A 15,880-nucleotide genomic window follows, 5' to 3' on the forward strand; every position below is an offset into this window, starting at 1 on the left:
TCACAGAAAACTCAGTCCCCGTTGCGACTTCCTGGTCCGAAGAAACAGAAGTGCCGCCCGAGTCCTTGCCACAACCCAAAACCTCGCAACGAAGTTTTCCAGAGCATTCAGATCCAACGATGACAATCCATAAATTCTCATAACACGAGACTCCGTCGAACAAGTGACACCCCATCCATTCACATAACCGCATACAAGACGCTTCAACAAACGATCGGTTGTCTCACACAGTATACTGATTCACACCACCCCTTCACGTACACACAACACGCCACGGATCCAGCAACACAAGCACCAACCTCGCCCCCAACAAGCCACGACACCAACAAAGCAACCATGTACTACCTAATCCACACCACGTACCACTCCCGTCCATACGTGTCAATCATCCCTTTCATAGCACGAGACTTCCGCAAGTGGGGATATCGCGTCGACAGCTATACCAGCGACTCGCCATACATTGCCGAAGTCAAGCTGCGCGAGAAAATTGCGGGTCCGGGGATGGGGAGGACGGAGATCATGGAGATCTGGGCGAGGGAGGTTGTGGGGCGCAGGTGGCAAGGGCATATAGCACAGCAGAGTGAGGTGGAGGGAATGGTGGAAGAGGGGTTGTCGCTGCTTGAGAAGCGAGAGGCGCGGGCGTCGGGTATGGTGGGGGACTTTGTTTTTGGTGTTGCTGAGTTTGGTGAGTGGGACTGCTGATTATACTCTTTGAATGTCACTTCAGCTCACTGCTCGTTAGGTATATCTCCTTCTGTACATACCCCTCTCAACGCGGCCCAACACCCCGTACCAACAGGCCCCCTGGCTTTGATCAACAAGTACATGCGCCTCTTGAACTGCACGAAATACATCCCCAACGCCACACTACCCCCCTGGTCGACTCCCGACATCACCATCGCCGATCAGATCATCATAGAGTTCCGCTTCCATGAAGCTTTCAGAAGAGCCCACCTTGTGCAGGCCCTGGTCAAGACAGTGAACAAGAATCGTGGGCGGATGGGCAGGGTTGAGAAAGATACCATGACGGGTGTTACGAGAGTGCTTATGTTTGTTTGTGTTGGTGATTGTTTGGGGGTGGAGGGGGGCCAGGAGCCAGAGAGTAAGGATCCGGTGCCGAAGTATGAGAGGGTGGAGCGGCCGCCGCCGTATGTTGAAGATGTGGGTTCGTTGGCGGTGGAGAGGACTTGAAGATTGTAGAGGAGGTGGTGAGATTTGGCGTGGTGGGTGGTTTAGAGATTGGTGTAGCAAGACAGTTATTTGATAGAATGTACCACGGTTATGTTAGACACTGTAACTTTGGCATGTTTTTGATATTATCCCTTCTTGTGCGACGTGATGTGCCTTGCATACGTCTTAATCGTCTGCCGTGATCTGATTTTTAGCTGCCAAGTAGCTGTAGGTAGCTACTCACGGGCAAGTATATGGCAATCTTGTAGTGGCATAGGCTTCACATTGAAAAAATGATTGATATCGTATCATTCGTAAATTTGGGACCGTGTGCGGCTACGAAAGCTGCTATCACGAGCGAAGTTCTACTCCAAACGTAGTTAGATGCAACTCATCTCTCCACACCGAGAATGCTTATAGCGATCTGGACTGTGTCCCACATTGTACAACCAACCCAGTCTATCTATCATGGCGAGTCGTAATACAGATTTTACCCCCAACCTGTAGAGCGCTAATGTCAAAATACAATCGCTACGCTTTCGAACTCCAAAGTTCTAGGAATTCCCATACTCCAAGAACTGTGCCGACGTCCAATGATGGACATGTTGCTTTGCCGGTCCGTTACGTGGCCCATTGTGGGAAAACAAATCCGTCCGCCCGTTCTTGTACTTTTCCGAGGAGCAGCTCAATATTTTAATCGTTTTCCAAATCTTCCAGTTCTTTATGTCTCCTCTCCAACTCCTGTCTCATGACTTCTGCTTCCCGCCTCAATCGTTCTCTTCTCGCCGTTTTATCTTCCTGCGCCGCTGTCGAACCTGGGGACGGTCCTGCGCTCGATCGGGACATTGCCGACAGCGATGGATCGATGTTGGCGTCTTCTGCTCGAGGTGGGTTGAGAATAGATGAGATGGCGTTCGGTCGATGGGGGATCGGATTTGCAGCTATAGGGCGCGCTTCTTCGAAGTCCATGGACAGGCTTCGGCTACGCTTCCTGGGTGATGGAGCGCCTAGTTGCGTAGCAGATGACGTACGAGGGGCCAATGAACGCGGCGTGATCGACAAAACCCCAGAATAATGAGTGAAATCAATTGCGATAGGTCCCCGTGGTTCGGGAGTGTAGCCCTCTCTGGAGGCGATGGTGGTTGATGTTTCTGGGGATGCTGAATGCTCGAATGCGGGGGTTTCGGAAGCGCGTTGGTTGGGTGAATAGTCGGCGAGGGATAGTGAAGGTTGAGAGTTGGTATCACCAGCAGGCACGACTCGTTTTCGACGTTTGATCTCCTGCTTTTTCATTGCGACTGGGCGATGGGTGCCATGGAGTTTGTAATACAGTCCTGTCAGGCCTTCGTTAGTCATCGGCAGAGCATTTGTTAATATGACTATTGCGACTTAGGCCAACGTACCACAGGCATTGCAAATGATGTGACCCGCGTCATCTCTCCGCCAAAGAGGTGTTATGGTAGTCCCACAATTTTGACAAGCAGGAATCGCGTTCGTGGCACCTGTCCCCGTGGACAAGCCGGTGGCCGCAGTACCACCGCTTGCGGAATCATCTGGTCCAGAAGTAGCATGTGCTTGGGCTAACGCAAATTTGGCAGTTTTCGAGACACGATTGTTGAATGCAGGACATCCGCTGCAGCCCTGTTGACCACCAGTACCGTTACATCTTCCTCCACCAGGACATGTCCCCACTGACATCTGGTCCGCCGCCACATATGTTGCGACTCGCGGAGACGCAGCTAAATTACCAGGGGAGGTGCTTCTAGTTTCACTGTGACATGGTCTTGGGCTTTGCTGTGCCGCAACCGTCGGTTGCGTTTGGGTGTTACGTTTTAGGTTCACTGGTCGGGACTGATTCCGCGCCTTCAGATAGAGCCCACAGGCATTGCAGACCGTCTCGCCAGTTGGTGAGCGTCGCCAGAGCGGCGTTTGTGTCGTTCTGCAGTTACTGGGTCGTGTCAGCACCTGGACATGGATGCGAGTGGCAAATGAGACCGAGCGGTCAACTGCACACATCAACCCAGAACATGTTTTACATACCTGCAAACTTGGCCAGAGATAGGCGCACTTCCTCCTCCAGCGATTCTAGGTGGCAAAGGTGATGATATTGAGGTTGCTGGTGTCGCCGGTCCTTGTGAAATGGGTACTGCATCCTCGAGTGAATGATAAATCTTGGATTCTGGTTCTGTTTGAGGAGTGTCTGGCTGATGTTCTTGGAGAGTGATCTCTTGTCTCTGTCCATGGGTTTCCTGCACTTGATTCAAACGTCGAAGAGCATCAGCCATTTCTAGTTCGTCCCTACTCGATTCTCTCGACAAGTGATGGGGATGTGTGGGTGTTGGTGCGAGCGATGTGCCTCCGCGGCCAGTATGATGCGCCATGGAGTTGGATGGCGTGCCACTGGAGGGCGGTTGCGAAAAACTACCGCTGCCTACGGACGCGACAGCTCACTGTTGCCTGGGGACACGCGATTCGTCTATGGATGAGGGCAGCCGTGCGGAACACGGGTGTCTCGGTTCCGTGACCAGCTCGATTCGGTAGCCAAACAGGAGTGCAGGTATCGACGTGTGACGCCAACGTGACCTGGGCTGATATATGCCGATTTATAATTTGGATTGGTGATGTTGGGCTGTGTAGCACTCAAATGGGTGAGAATCGCTTTAAGATGATTCTGATTCAGCAAGGGAGATCGGCATGCGGCTGGCGACTGATTCCTGTTCGTCACCCAGCTTGCGATGATTGCTGGAGAGGGTTGGCGGTGTGGATACCTTGAGCTTCTTAGCATGAATAATGCAGTGGGTATCATTGGCTACCGCCGTGATTTTAGCGTCTTCGACCCTTGGTTCGAGCAACGGTTCGAATAAACTAACAATCTTTACGACGATGATGAAATTGGCTACTCTCTTGTACCAGATCGGTGTAATACGGCACGCTGCTCCGACCAAAGAACGGTGGCCAAGTCACTGCAAACTGAGCCAATCCTGCTGTGGCGGCGAATAGAAAGAACGATTTAACTCTACTAGCTTGCCAGACCACTCAAGACTTGCAGCTGCCCTGTCAGCGGGATCTATTCCGGTGCGCCACTACTCACCAATCAATGCTACTTGTTTTGCATCTCGTCGCGACTACAAACCAATCTGAACCTAGCCGACACATTCTACTACAGCAGGTAGACAATCAGGCTCACCGCTCTCCAGACTCCTGTCCCGTGTGGATGGATGCGTGCTCTAGACCCGGTTTCGCAGCTTGTTCGGCGATCTTTCAAAGATCTTATCAGACCAGACCTCCCTAATCCTGTGAGCTAGCAGTTAATAGCGCCATACGCGGTACCGGTAGCCTGAGTCCGTCTCATGCAGAGCGGACACTAAGGGACAAGCGAACATGCGTAGGATGACCTTGTTTACCTCTAAGAGGAGGCTTGCATTTCGTGCGACCTCGGTCTCTGCAAGGATTACGTACGTAGGTATTGTGATATCAAAATACGATCTCTTCGTACACGGCAACCATCTATGTAGATACATACTCCCACAGGATATCTCCATGAATACGGCCAGCATAAATCCACCTCACGCTTCAAAAAGCCAACGTTCAACTACAGGACTATCGCCACCCATAAACTCCTAACCAACAGAGCCTCCGTCCAAGTTACACACTTTTAGTACACAAATAACAGCCAAGACTTCAGCGTCGAGGGTGTCGAGATACGCACGCGTATCCTTCTAAAGCCATTCGCGAAGGCTGCGGTTGAGACCTCTAGACTTGCTCGGCGCCCCAACCGGCATCGGCGTCGCTGTGAACAACATCAGCATTATTGTTGTTTGCGAGACTTCAATCAACGTACCGCATGTTCGCTGGAGGCTCGATCGATGGGATGAACTCCAAAGCAGAGTAACCAAGTCCGATGATGCCTACGATGGTACCTGGGACAAAACGGAACCAACGTTCACCCACGATGACAGAGCCAACGAAGACGTAGACTAAGTCGGTCAGCATAAGGTATAAAGTACGCGATGCATGATCACTTACAGATACCGCGGCCGAGGAAGGAGAACATGAAGGATGCATATCGGGCGACTTGCTGGGGAATCTGGAATTCCAGCAAAGCAGTGCCTGTTCCGTTGTCAGCGAGTTGAGAGCACATATTCTGATACGAGCCTTACCAAGACCGAAGATTATCAGATAAACACCGAGAATTATGTGCGAGCTGTGTATGATGTCAGCACCTTCCTCGAGCACACCATCAACCCCTCCCGAGCGTCATATTGCATATTGATGCACTGAGAAGATTCAGATCTCCGAAGATGTCGAGATTCTACGCGTCGCCCTGAGTGTCCCTCATATGAAGATGCAGTTGCGGTGCGACCCATAGGTCCAGATGCTGCTCAGGGTCGATTGGCGAGGCACCCATCCCTAACAGACAACATCCCAAACAGCTGTGCTGAATGCCCATATAGTGTGCCATTCATATCCTCCCAACTTCAGGCTTGCGACACGACTCGTAGACTCAGGAGTTTGAATTCGAAGGTCGGACGGTTTCGACAAAAGAGAGCTTTGTGCACCGGGCGAACTCACAAATCGGTGAACGGGAACAGCTTCGCGATACCGCCGAGGACCATGAATACCGCGACGGCGAAATTCACCATGCGACTACAAGATGTCAGCTTCCAATGCCTCGAAAAAGACCGTTGCCTGGCTTTGTGCAGCTCCAGCGTCGCATGCACTCACAAGATGTCGGAGAAATCCATGGTGGGCGAGCTGGAGAGATTGGGGAACCGCAGCTTGAGTGTCTTGTCCTCGGAAATGTACTGAGAGCTGGATGGACGGGCGATGAACAGATGGGAACGTATTGGAATGCAGGATGTCGCGCGACGTGTTGGAATGTGGAGTTGCGCGCCAAGAAAGAACCCAAAACGTCATAGCTGACTCATCCATCGCAGCGCTCTTCTAACTTGCCAGTTCCAACTCCAATGACTTGGAACTTCGCAAACAAGAGATGCAAAGACTCAGTCTCTTTAGTGATATCTTCCTAGTGCTGGTCATCGCCCGGCAGAACATATCGCTTATTGATTCACCCAGTCTCAAATTTATAACGAAAATAAGAAAAATCTCAAGATATCTAGCTACGAAAAGTCAGGAGTACAAATAGTACTGCCATCTCAATTCTACAAGTTTCGCCTCCTATCCTATGTATTGTACAAAGCTCCAGCGCAAGGCCCAAGATGGACAAGTTCCATAACTCATCATCATCATCAGTCTCATCTCATACCCTCTCTACCTCCTCCGCAACCTCCTCCCATTACTATTGCAAGTCCCCAAGTCCCTAACTTGTCTCAGACATCTCCTTACCCGCCCTCCTTTTCCCACGTGGTTGTTTTCTGTGTCTGTGTCTGAATCCGAATCCGTGTCTGTATCAAGATGTTCGTTTCTCAATATCTCAATCCCCTCCCTGACTTCCAATGATTCGGCACCAGATACAGTCGGCTCAAGCTGCTGTTCTGCTTCCTCCACAGCAACCTCTTCGTCCGGTTTCTCTACCGCTTCAAGCCCGAACGCAATCGCGAGATCATGCTCCTCGCCCCTACTACTTCCAGACTGGCGTAGCTCCCTCACAGCGATCGACATGGACATCCTATCCTCATCCTTCTCTTCTCGCACCTGCGTCACCACAACCCCACGTCCATCCGCTGCCATCGCGACCCACACCCCCACCTCGATACTGGGCACCATGCACACCTGGCTAAAGTCACTGAAAGCATCTTGCTCTGCAAGGTCACAAGTGCTGGCTTGTATGGATGGGCAAGTGACGTCGGGCTCCGAGGTTGATGAATCGCTCGGCATGAGCGAGAAGCGGCGTGTGGTTTGAGAGATGAGCGGAGGCGGCATGTCGAGTGTATCTCTTGCGGCAGATGTTGGTGTCGCGAATAGCGGGACAGGTATTTCGGCCGCTTCGACAATCTCCTTCGTGTCAAACGCGTGCATGTAGTCGTCCTGTGTCGTCGGGGAACATGCGCTCGACTCATCGGATCGTCCCTGCGCCGGATCTTGAACTCCATGTACTTCATCCGGCGTGGGTGTGGTCATATGTCTGCGTGGCCCCTTGTCGATCTGGTACATGTTAGTTTGTCCATGAAGGTTAACATGATAGATCGCGAAGTATGTCATACCTCATCGCCCAATAACGCCATGATATCGTCCCACAACCTCTCCATGTCCGTCTCCCCGATGGATTCATCTTTCTGTGGCGTCGGCGCGCGTTCCTCCTCCTCCTCCTCCTCCTTCTCCACCTCAGAAGCAGAATACTCATCCTCTTCCAACACCACACTCAAAGCGCCTGCTTCGAATTCTCGTCTCTGAAATTCTGGGATGAGAGCTTCCTGCTCCTCATCACGCTGTGTTTTCTCTGGGTCAGAAACTAGGGGCAGACGAGGCGGAGGACGGAGGAAAAGGGCGCGATTCCACTTCGATCTCAGCGCTTTTCGTGTCGAGGCCTTGGGACCGGGGATGCGGGATGAACGGGGTTTTGGTACAGCCATCTTTGTTCTTGGAAGGGAGGGAGACTGTAAGATGCACGGGGAATGGTGTCCGATTGCAGGAATAAGGGAGTTTGGGTTGTGGACTGGGATGAGATGGAGAGAGAAGGAAAGGCATGTTGCTTGGGCACATCTCTTCAGGGTTCAACAGGAATTTGGGAACTGGGACTAGGAACCAGAGTTGAAGTCTCCACTCCGAAGATCTACTCCTGCAAAGGGTACATGTCAGCGAAGGGCTTTTGCGAGCACAGGATGGGGTGTACCAGAGAAGGGTCTATGACGGGGCGAATGCAATTAGCCTGATAGAACGGATGGAGTGACTCAAATAACTCTTAATACCGATTGTCACTTAATAACGTCTCGAGACCTGCTTGCCCCAAACTCTACAACGCGCACCTACAAATCCCACTCATCGACCTCGACAACCTGCACGACTAGCCCCTTCGGCTGCATAAACTCGACCACACCCTGCACCGAATCGTTCTTCACGTGCTTCCCAAAGACCCTGGTTGATGCAAGAATTATTTTAGCGTCGTTCCTTTCCACGTTTGTTGCTGCGGGTGTACCCGTGTCGATCATCCTCTCCCGTCGCTCGAGTTCGGCAGTCCAATAGCCCTCCAACTGCTCGGCTCGTCGGTCGCCTTCGAAGCGTGCGTTCTCTTGATTCCGCGCAGCTCGGCAAAAGGAATCGGAGTACGGTCGTGACTCGACGTTCCAGCCCCAGGAGTGGCAGTCCATGAAGATGTTTGGGTTGTTGGAAATGAACGGGCGAGGAATCTGGGGTACATGGATTATGTACGGCATCGTGGGTGATTCGTGGGTCGGTTTTGGGCGTGTAATGTTGAAAAGTGTATTGTTGGATGACTGACTGTGGAAACGGCGTTGGTTGGTTGAGGGGTTTGAGAAACTTGGTGCTTGTGAGTCGGGGAAAGTAGAGAGGGGTATGAAAATTGAAGATCAAAATAGCGGTGAAATTCAATGGGAGTGCAGAGCCTAGTTTGGTGTTGTGGAGTCACGATGTTTGTATCCACTGTACTATGGTTCCTTGGATGTCTAGATTGCGCCGGCGCGGTTTGGAGGTCAAGTAGATGTGAATTTGGGCGAACGACGCTGGAAAGTAAGGAGTTCAAGTAAAGCAACTGAGCCTTCTTGAGTGGTCGAAAAGCCCAAACAACAGTGCGACTGATGTTGTAGAAGAGTGACTTGGCATCGTGAAAGGCTCCCCATGCTACCCGCACCCGAGACACTCGAGCCCCTACCAAGAGGTGGTCAATGGGACTTGATAGGTCGTTATGTTTGCGTGAGCTGGACATCTGAAATCGATAGATCGTGACATTGAAGAAGCAATGCCCGAGATGGTGGCTGGGGATGTGGCTTGTTCATAACTCCGTGCTCTCGTGCGTCACCACCATGGCTTTCTGCTTTTCGGGAAAGAGAAGGTGCACGGTTGAGATGCTCTATGGCTCGATGATTCGCGACACGACACGATCATCGCCAATCGTGATGCTCGGGAATGTCATGGAAGGTGAACAGATGGTGGGGTTGAAGGAAAGCGCGATGCTTCTCCAGGCTTGGCATGACTCCATCCCACATTTTGTGAGCCCCTCCATAGCTTCGACAAGACCGCCGACAAGCAAGACGATACAATAACCCCCGCCATGGCCACCGACTCGGACAAGAAGCCGCTGCCGGCATTCGACATTGTGTCGACATATCGCCGGATCCTCAATGACGACCCCGAGCTCACCATGCCCGTCGCAGCCATCGAGGCACTCGTCGAAGCCATTGCCCAGAGCTCCGTGTCGACCGTCGCCGAGACACTGGACCTGCTCGAACGCCACACGGCTGCGCTGAAGGCCTCGATAGCCAACCCCATCTCGCTCTCTGCCGGCACGGACCTCTTCCAACGCTACCTCATCACCACCCTTAACCGCCCCGCGAGCCTGAACCTGGGCCCCGACGACGATTTCCGCGCGATTCGCAACCACCTTCTCTCCAACGGCAAGCTCTTTGTTGAACGCGCCAAGCAGAGCAGGGAGAAGATTGCGAGCTTCGGCAAGCACTTCATCCGCGATGGCGCCGTCGTGCTCACAAACGGCGGCTCCAGAGTCGTGGGCGCCCTGCTGAGGAGGGCCGCCGAGTCGAGCACCATTCGCTTCAAGGTCATCTACGTGCTCCCTCCGTCCAGCTCCTCCGACTCCAACGAAGGCCACCAGACTGTCGCCGACTTGCGCGCTCACAACGTCCCCGTTGCCGCCATCAACGACTCGGCAGTCGCATACTCGTTGGGCAAGGTCGACATGGTTATTGTGGGCGCAGAGGGAGTCGTCGAGAACGGCGGCATCATCTCGCGCATGGGCACATATCAGATGGGTCTGCTGGCCAAGAGTAAGGGGAAGCCTTTCTACGTGGTTGCTGAGAGCCACAAGTTCGTCAGACTGTACCCCTTGAGCCAGTTCGACCTGCCCATCGAGCAAAAAGTGCTCGACTTCAAGGTCACAGATGATGCCAAGGCTAAGACTAAGAGTGGAGAACAGAAGGATGCTGTGGATGAGGGTATTGCGGACATGAACACAAAGCCCAAAAAGTGCTTAGGGCTCGAGGCTCATGATGCAGTAGACTTTACGGTACGTTCAATGCTGGCAGCACATAGAGCCAACTTCTAACACTGCTTGTAGCCTCCCGATCTGATCTCAGGTATCATCACCGAGTCTGGCGTTCTCACCCCTTCTGCCGTGTCGGAAGAGCTGATCAAGATTTGGTTCTGAGATTACCATCACCATAAACCCTTGACACGTTCTGAATATATATTTGACTAGTCATTGAATGCCTGCGAGAGGCTGCTCGGTCTTTGTGATCACGACTCGTATGAGCACCAGGCCTATCGTTTGATGCGATGCCCTTTGGTGCCCGAGCATTCGACACTTCACACTAAGCGCACTAGCAGTGCCGAGAAGAAGAAGAGCCACGCATGGAATGGTGACGCGTTGGAGCTGGAACATTCTTGTGAACGAGAAGGAGGGAAAACGGCGTGCAAACGATCGAAGAGGGAAGTAGCAAGACGGCGCGTTTGCGAACAATGATACCCAATATACTTCTCTTCAATGCAGCAAACTCAACATTCAAGAGTACCGTCAGCGTATCATCACTGCGAGATATGCTTCACTAATATACACGATTCCCCACGACAACCTCAGGATCCTCGAGCGACGCCTAAGCACCAAGACAAGGCAGCGCAATATGCCCTTTGTGATCCGGCCACCATCCTTCTCTGCCGACTGTTCCGATCTAATCCCCATCACAAACCCTGACGATGACGAGAAGTCAATGTTGCGCGACCTGTGGGGCTGGGGATGGGATGTCACACAATGCGAACTCGACGATGACGAATACGTCGACGCGTTGCGAGAGTTGAGGTGGAGTTTGGAGAAGCACCGGCAGGGCGATTTGGTGGGTGAGGAAGGTGGACGAACCTTGAAGCAGATATGGGCTAGGGAGGGGAAGAAGAGCGTGCGTGTGACTGGGGAGGGAGATATACATGGTGTTGAGGAGGCGGATAGGGAAGGGTGTAGTGGTGCCGGTGCCGGTGCCGGTGCTGAACTCGACAGAGAGGAGTATGTATACGATGACGAGTGGGAGAACGAATCCTTATACGACGTCTCCCAGGAGAAACAAGCACCCATACAAAACCATCCGCCTACCATCGACCCCGAAATTGCCCGTCAACAAGACTTCTTCTCGCGTCTCCGCCACGGCGAACAGCTGGTACGATCACACATCCAAAAGACGCAACGACTCTCGCAGGATCCCGGACGAGACTTATACCATCAGAACGAGATTGAACATCCGATCCGCATTTCAAACCCCCTAGCCAAATACTACAAGTACCCAAGACCAAGTATCATCAAGACGAACATCTCGCCCTCGAAACCCTCGCCCTACATACCGCGCTATGTATACAAGTCCCGTGCGCCTCGCCCCAAGCCCAAACATCCATCCTCCCAACCAACAATGTGCTGCTACACATTCCGGCTCCACCGACCGCGCCCCCGAACAGCGTCGCAGAAGGCAGGCCGGAGAGTCTCCACCGCACAACCCCGCCCCGCAACCCAAATACCCGCTCACTACTTCTCTCCTCCACAGTCCTCCGCGCCATACACACGCCAGCAAATTCCCCTTCTCCCCACCGCCCCATACGAACTAGACATCCAGTACACACTCCTCTTCCCAAACGAACATCGCACCGTGCAGGAATACTTGCGTTCGTACCGCCCCATGGTGCGGGCCGAGCATGCTACTGCCCCGCCATTGGAGCGTGCGGGGCTTGGCGAGGATCCGTATGGGTGGCTTGCGTGGGATGGGCAGAGGGAGAGGGAGAGGGAACGGGAGAGGGTTGTGGAGGAGAGGATGAATAGGGTGAGGGGGAAGAGTGGGAGGGTGCTTAGAAAGGAGAGATAGGGGGTTAGGGGTGAGGTGTGGAGGGCATGTGGGATATTTGGTTCTTTGATACTGTACGTTCGGTGAGATTTGTATTTGTAAGGCCACTGCTTCGTGGATAGGTTGATTTTGGCTGGTGGTTTACGGGCGAGGCGTGCTTGCGTTTTTATTGCTTGGCTTTGTTCTCGCGTACTGGGTAGATGGAGTTGCTTTGGATATGTATCACTGTAGGATGTTGGAGTTATGTCTTCCTGTCGCGTAGAGGATATATAGGACTCTGGCTGAGCAGCTCTGAATCGGTCGATCGGTATTTTGCTGCTCGACACTTCTTGTACAGTTTGCTGTCCGCTATAGGACTGTCTTTCACGCTATCATCTTTCCTGAGATTCTGTGTTTGAAATGAGGATACACAAATTCCGATACAACGTTGAAGAAATGGGAAATACACTTTGAGTTTGTTAAGTAGTAGGAGGTTTGGCTGTGTAATTTAGCAGTGAGCAGGGCGAGTGGTGATGACGCGCCCGCTACTTAGGGCGTGTTCCTGTGTGAGTAAGTCGGATTGTAATAACTGGCATTGATATCTCTCTTGCAGGGAATCTTGGCTCTAGCGGGAATCTCGAAGAAGGGTAAGGTTGTAGCGAGTGGGGGAACGTGTGGAGTTACACTTGCGAGAGGAGGAGTTTAGACTGGGGGTTGATGTCGGGAAGTGGAGAAGATGGTGCTGTCAAGCCTCGCCTACTACGGTCGTGCTTCCTGGCTCTCAACCACCCGAGAATAGACACATTGCAGCCACAAGACAAGGGCTTAATGACTGCGCCATATCCAGGGCGGGTTTTTATTGGCCGCTAGAGCTGGGTAGTCAAAAGCATACCAAGCTCAACATGCACTTCAACTCTTAACAGCCGGATATCTGTCCACCGGTGAACACTCCCCAGTATTTGCCACGCACGCCCTTGAAACAACTTCTAACCCCTCTCTAATCCTATCTTGATAAAGTGTTATGCCAATGACATAGCGCCTGCTGGAATACAGGGAGATGAGGAAATGGCCCCCATTGCGATAGAGATTGCCCACGTATCTGAAACAAATCCTTCTACAAACCACCTCAGCCTTGAGTTACTTTTGTGAGGGGCTCAATTTGACGCACCTTGCACACGAAACCGTGGCTTATGCACCGAGCGCGCATGGTACTAACTTTCGGATACATGCCCGTTCGTGCATCGAACCGAGCCGCTTTGCGGCGCAGCAGCAACACTGCCCTGGGAACGACCCTACAGGGTTTTGGAATGACTGCCTATAAACAGGAAAACCTCTTCTCTTGCTGCTGTGTACGATATATCAACTTTTCCTCCATTTTATTTTAGATACCACTTCACCATCGCGATTCCATCATTATGCCTCGCCGAAGCTCCCTCATTGTTCCCTTGGCTCAGCCTACCAGCACGCATAGGAGGCGAAGTGCAAACGCTCGGCTGATTACCTCTGTCCAAACGCCAAAGACACTTCAAACACCTGGATCGTCGTCAAGTCAGCCAATATCAATACCTTCAGATAGCGAAAATGATGAAGAGGATGATGACGATGATACGATATCCATTCGCCAGAAATCAAACACTAAAAAATCACGAAGTGATACATCGCAACCACGACCCAGCTCAGGAAGGACTCCGCGCTCTGGGCAGCCAACAACACCTGAACGTGCCCGGCCTGCACCTGCTAGACATGCCGCAACTGATCCCGGAATCCTCCAGAGTGCCAGGCGAAGCGAATTCAATGGCAGTCCAATATCGTACCCGCGGATATATTGGCCTTACTGTAAATTTATGGCTTACGCCTATTCTGGGGCGATGCGTAACCATCAGAAGACATGTGACGCTTGTCTGGAAAAGGAAGAGATGTTGAAGGAAGACAAGCGCGAAGAAGAAGAAAATCAACCAAAGGAAGAGCCTGCAGTACACACGCCGCGAGAGAGCGCGACAGAAATGACCCATGATGATGATGATAACACCCGCGGCGATGAAACTGATGAGAGAGATTTACAAGTGAAGGATACGAAAAAGGACAACAAGATATCTGCACAACTACTGCACAACCGGCTGATTGTGTTAGCAAAGGAAAGCCTTACAAAAAAGGAGGATAAGGGTTACATCTACATCTTCCGGGACCCCCAAAAGAAAGGTCTCTTAAAGATTGGGCATACGACGAATGTCAACAAACGTGGGAAACAACACGAGAAATGCGGACTGAAATTGGACTGGGTCCATATCTCAGGAGGTGTAAAATTAGTAAAACGTGCTGAACAGCTGGTCAAACTCGACATGAAGCATCTATGCAGACCCTGGAAGTGCTCTATTTGCTGCCAAAAACATGGAGAATGGTTCGAGATCGAGGAAGAAAAGGCGAAGGGTATTATGAACCGATGGGTCAAGTGGATCAATGAACGGGATCCTTACCAGGAGGATTTGACTCTAGACCCCATATGGAAGTTTCTGATGGATTATGGCAGGATGCCTCAGCGAGAGATTGGACACAACGATCATGAAGCTCGGCAGCTTCACTGGATCTGGGTCTTGTCACAGCCCACTTCCAGCGACAAGAGACGTTTCGAGGAACACAAGAACAGCAGGAGGCACGATGACAGCGAGGCGCAAAGTACTATCCACCAGCATCGTGACAGCGACAAGTCAGTCCAGCAGCACGCTCCCAAGTACCAGGAGACCATGACAGCTCCATCGGACTCGGCAGGGATAGGGCATGTTATTCGTACATTAGCGGATGGGGGGCAAGATGTCAAACTCACGATACGGATCGAGATTAAGGGAAACTCTTCGACTAGTCGGATGCCACAGGGCTGAAGCTGTCTCTTGGCTTAGGATTGTTCTTGTCTCATGAAGATTCGAACTTGGTGCTATGAGGGTATGGGTATGCAAAGTTGATGCGATGTTTTCTTGTTATTTCTATCCCTTTCACATTGTCATCAGCATCTACAACCTTCTACTTCACGGTTCTATTTTATGGCGGATTTTCTTTGCTCAGGTTTGCGTTGAAGTCACTCCATCCTGCACGATAGCGTACTCTCCTTTGCTTTATGGTACTACAATCTCGATACGAAATGATGTCTGATAGAAACCAATTGATAAGATTTCACTTCGAACAGTTCACTTTAACTTCGGAGAGGAGATTATTCGTCCGATCGTATACCTTGGCGTGGATCAAAGCTTGCCTCCCATCAAGCTGTCAATTCCTAAGATCAGGTGCAGCTAAGCAGCGTAACAAAACCATAATTTCCAATGTAGTCTCCCCCAGGTCTAGTTGAACCATTGTACAAAATTCGTTTCAACATAGGTACACCATACTACATGCGGATCTGGATTCGTTTGATGTTTTGATCCCTTCGTGTCAAGCATGTGACGGGAGGACACTACGGTCAATGAGCCCCCTGTACCGGGCGGGGGCGCCCTAGTACCGGGGGGCGTATCACCCTCTAGTACTGATCTACTCCCCAGTACTGGGGGGCCTATCTACCTATACTGGGAGATCTACCCCCCTGAACCTCTAATTACTTGTAATTAATATATTGTAGAGGGCAATAGATCCCCTGCTACTAGGGGGTACCCTTATTAGATCTTTTAGCTACACTCTATATCTAATTAATTTACTCTTACTTACTTAGTCTTGTAAGGGCTGAAAACTATACTTTACTTGCTAAAATTTATCCTACTAAACCTTAATAATATGCCCTA

At 51.6% G+C, this 15,880-nt stretch overlaps 8 protein-coding genes across 8 annotated transcripts; 4 read left to right on the forward strand and 4 right to left on the reverse strand.

Moving 5' to 3' along the window:
• Positions 1–336: 336 nt before the first annotated feature.
• On the forward strand, positions 337–1,191 carry P153DRAFT_423023 (uncharacterized protein; the record flags this gene model as incomplete). The annotated part of the gene is made up of 2 exons (XM_033672404.1): positions 337–685; positions 743–1,191. The coding sequence occupies 2 exons, from the start codon at positions 337–339 to the stop codon at positions 1,189–1,191; spliced, it is 798 nt and encodes a 265-aa protein (XP_033523814.1).
• A 281-nt stretch (positions 1,192–1,472) lies between these two features.
• Positions 1,473–3,968, reverse strand: P153DRAFT_316365 (uncharacterized protein). Its single transcript, XM_033664989.1, has 3 exons — positions 3,211–3,968; positions 2,574–3,118; positions 1,473–2,504 (listed from the first exon to the last, which is right to left on the reverse strand). The coding sequence occupies exons 1-3, from the start codon at positions 3,549–3,551 to the stop codon at positions 1,864–1,866; spliced, it is 1,527 nt and encodes a 508-aa protein (XP_033523815.1). The 5' UTR covers positions 3,552–3,968; the 3' UTR covers positions 1,473–1,863.
• Positions 3,969–4,696: 728 nt separating this feature from the next.
• Positions 4,697–5,960, reverse strand: P153DRAFT_316368 (COPI associated). The gene is made up of 6 exons (XM_033664990.1): positions 5,896–5,960; positions 5,743–5,817; positions 5,331–5,374; positions 5,197–5,280; positions 5,012–5,147; positions 4,697–4,960 (listed from the first exon to the last, which is right to left on the reverse strand). Exons 1-6 carry the CDS (start codon positions 5,913–5,915, stop codon positions 4,924–4,926), a joined length of 396 nt encoding a protein of 131 aa, XP_033523816.1. The 5' UTR covers positions 5,916–5,960; the 3' UTR covers positions 4,697–4,923.
• Positions 5,961–6,441: 481 nt separating this feature from the next.
• On the reverse strand, positions 6,442–7,703 carry P153DRAFT_357006 (uncharacterized protein; the record flags this gene model as incomplete). Its single annotated transcript, XM_033666695.1, has 2 exons — positions 6,442–7,275; positions 7,335–7,703. 2 exons carry the CDS (start codon positions 7,701–7,703, stop codon positions 6,442–6,444), a joined length of 1,203 nt encoding a protein of 400 aa, XP_033523817.1.
• A 393-nt stretch (positions 7,704–8,096) lies between these two features.
• P153DRAFT_385638 (uncharacterized protein) lies at positions 8,097–8,504 on the reverse strand (the record flags this gene model as incomplete). The annotated part of the gene is made up of 1 exon (XM_033670451.1): positions 8,097–8,504. The coding sequence occupies one exon, from the start codon at positions 8,502–8,504 to the stop codon at positions 8,097–8,099; it is 408 nt and encodes a 135-aa protein (XP_033523818.1).
• Positions 8,505–9,358: 854 nt separating this feature from the next.
• Positions 9,359–10,468, forward strand: P153DRAFT_357008 (nagb/rpia/CoA transferase-like protein; the record flags this gene model as incomplete). The annotated part of the gene is made up of 2 exons (XM_033666696.1): positions 9,359–10,327; positions 10,379–10,468. The coding sequence occupies 2 exons, from the start codon at positions 9,359–9,361 to the stop codon at positions 10,466–10,468; spliced, it is 1,059 nt and encodes a 352-aa protein (XP_033523819.1).
• A 472-nt stretch (positions 10,469–10,940) lies between these two features.
• Positions 10,941–12,158, forward strand: P153DRAFT_357009 (uncharacterized protein; the record flags this gene model as incomplete). The annotated part of the gene is made up of 1 exon (XM_033666697.1): positions 10,941–12,158. The coding sequence occupies one exon, from the start codon at positions 10,941–10,943 to the stop codon at positions 12,156–12,158; it is 1,218 nt and encodes a 405-aa protein (XP_033523820.1).
• A 1,373-nt stretch (positions 12,159–13,531) lies between these two features.
• On the forward strand, positions 13,532–14,992 carry P153DRAFT_357010 (uncharacterized protein; the record flags this gene model as incomplete). Its single annotated transcript, XM_033666698.1, has 1 exon — positions 13,532–14,992. One exon carries the CDS (start codon positions 13,532–13,534, stop codon positions 14,990–14,992), a length of 1,461 nt encoding a protein of 486 aa, XP_033523821.1.
• Positions 14,993–15,880: the final 888 nt, after the last annotated feature.

This window comes from Dothidotthia symphoricarpi, assembly GCF_010015815.1.
Source record: "Dothidotthia symphoricarpi CBS 119687 unplaced genomic scaffold P153scaffold_10, whole genome shotgun sequence".
Lineage (NCBI taxonomy): Eukaryota > Fungi > Ascomycota > Dothideomycetes > Pleosporales > Dothidotthiaceae > Dothidotthia > Dothidotthia symphoricarpi.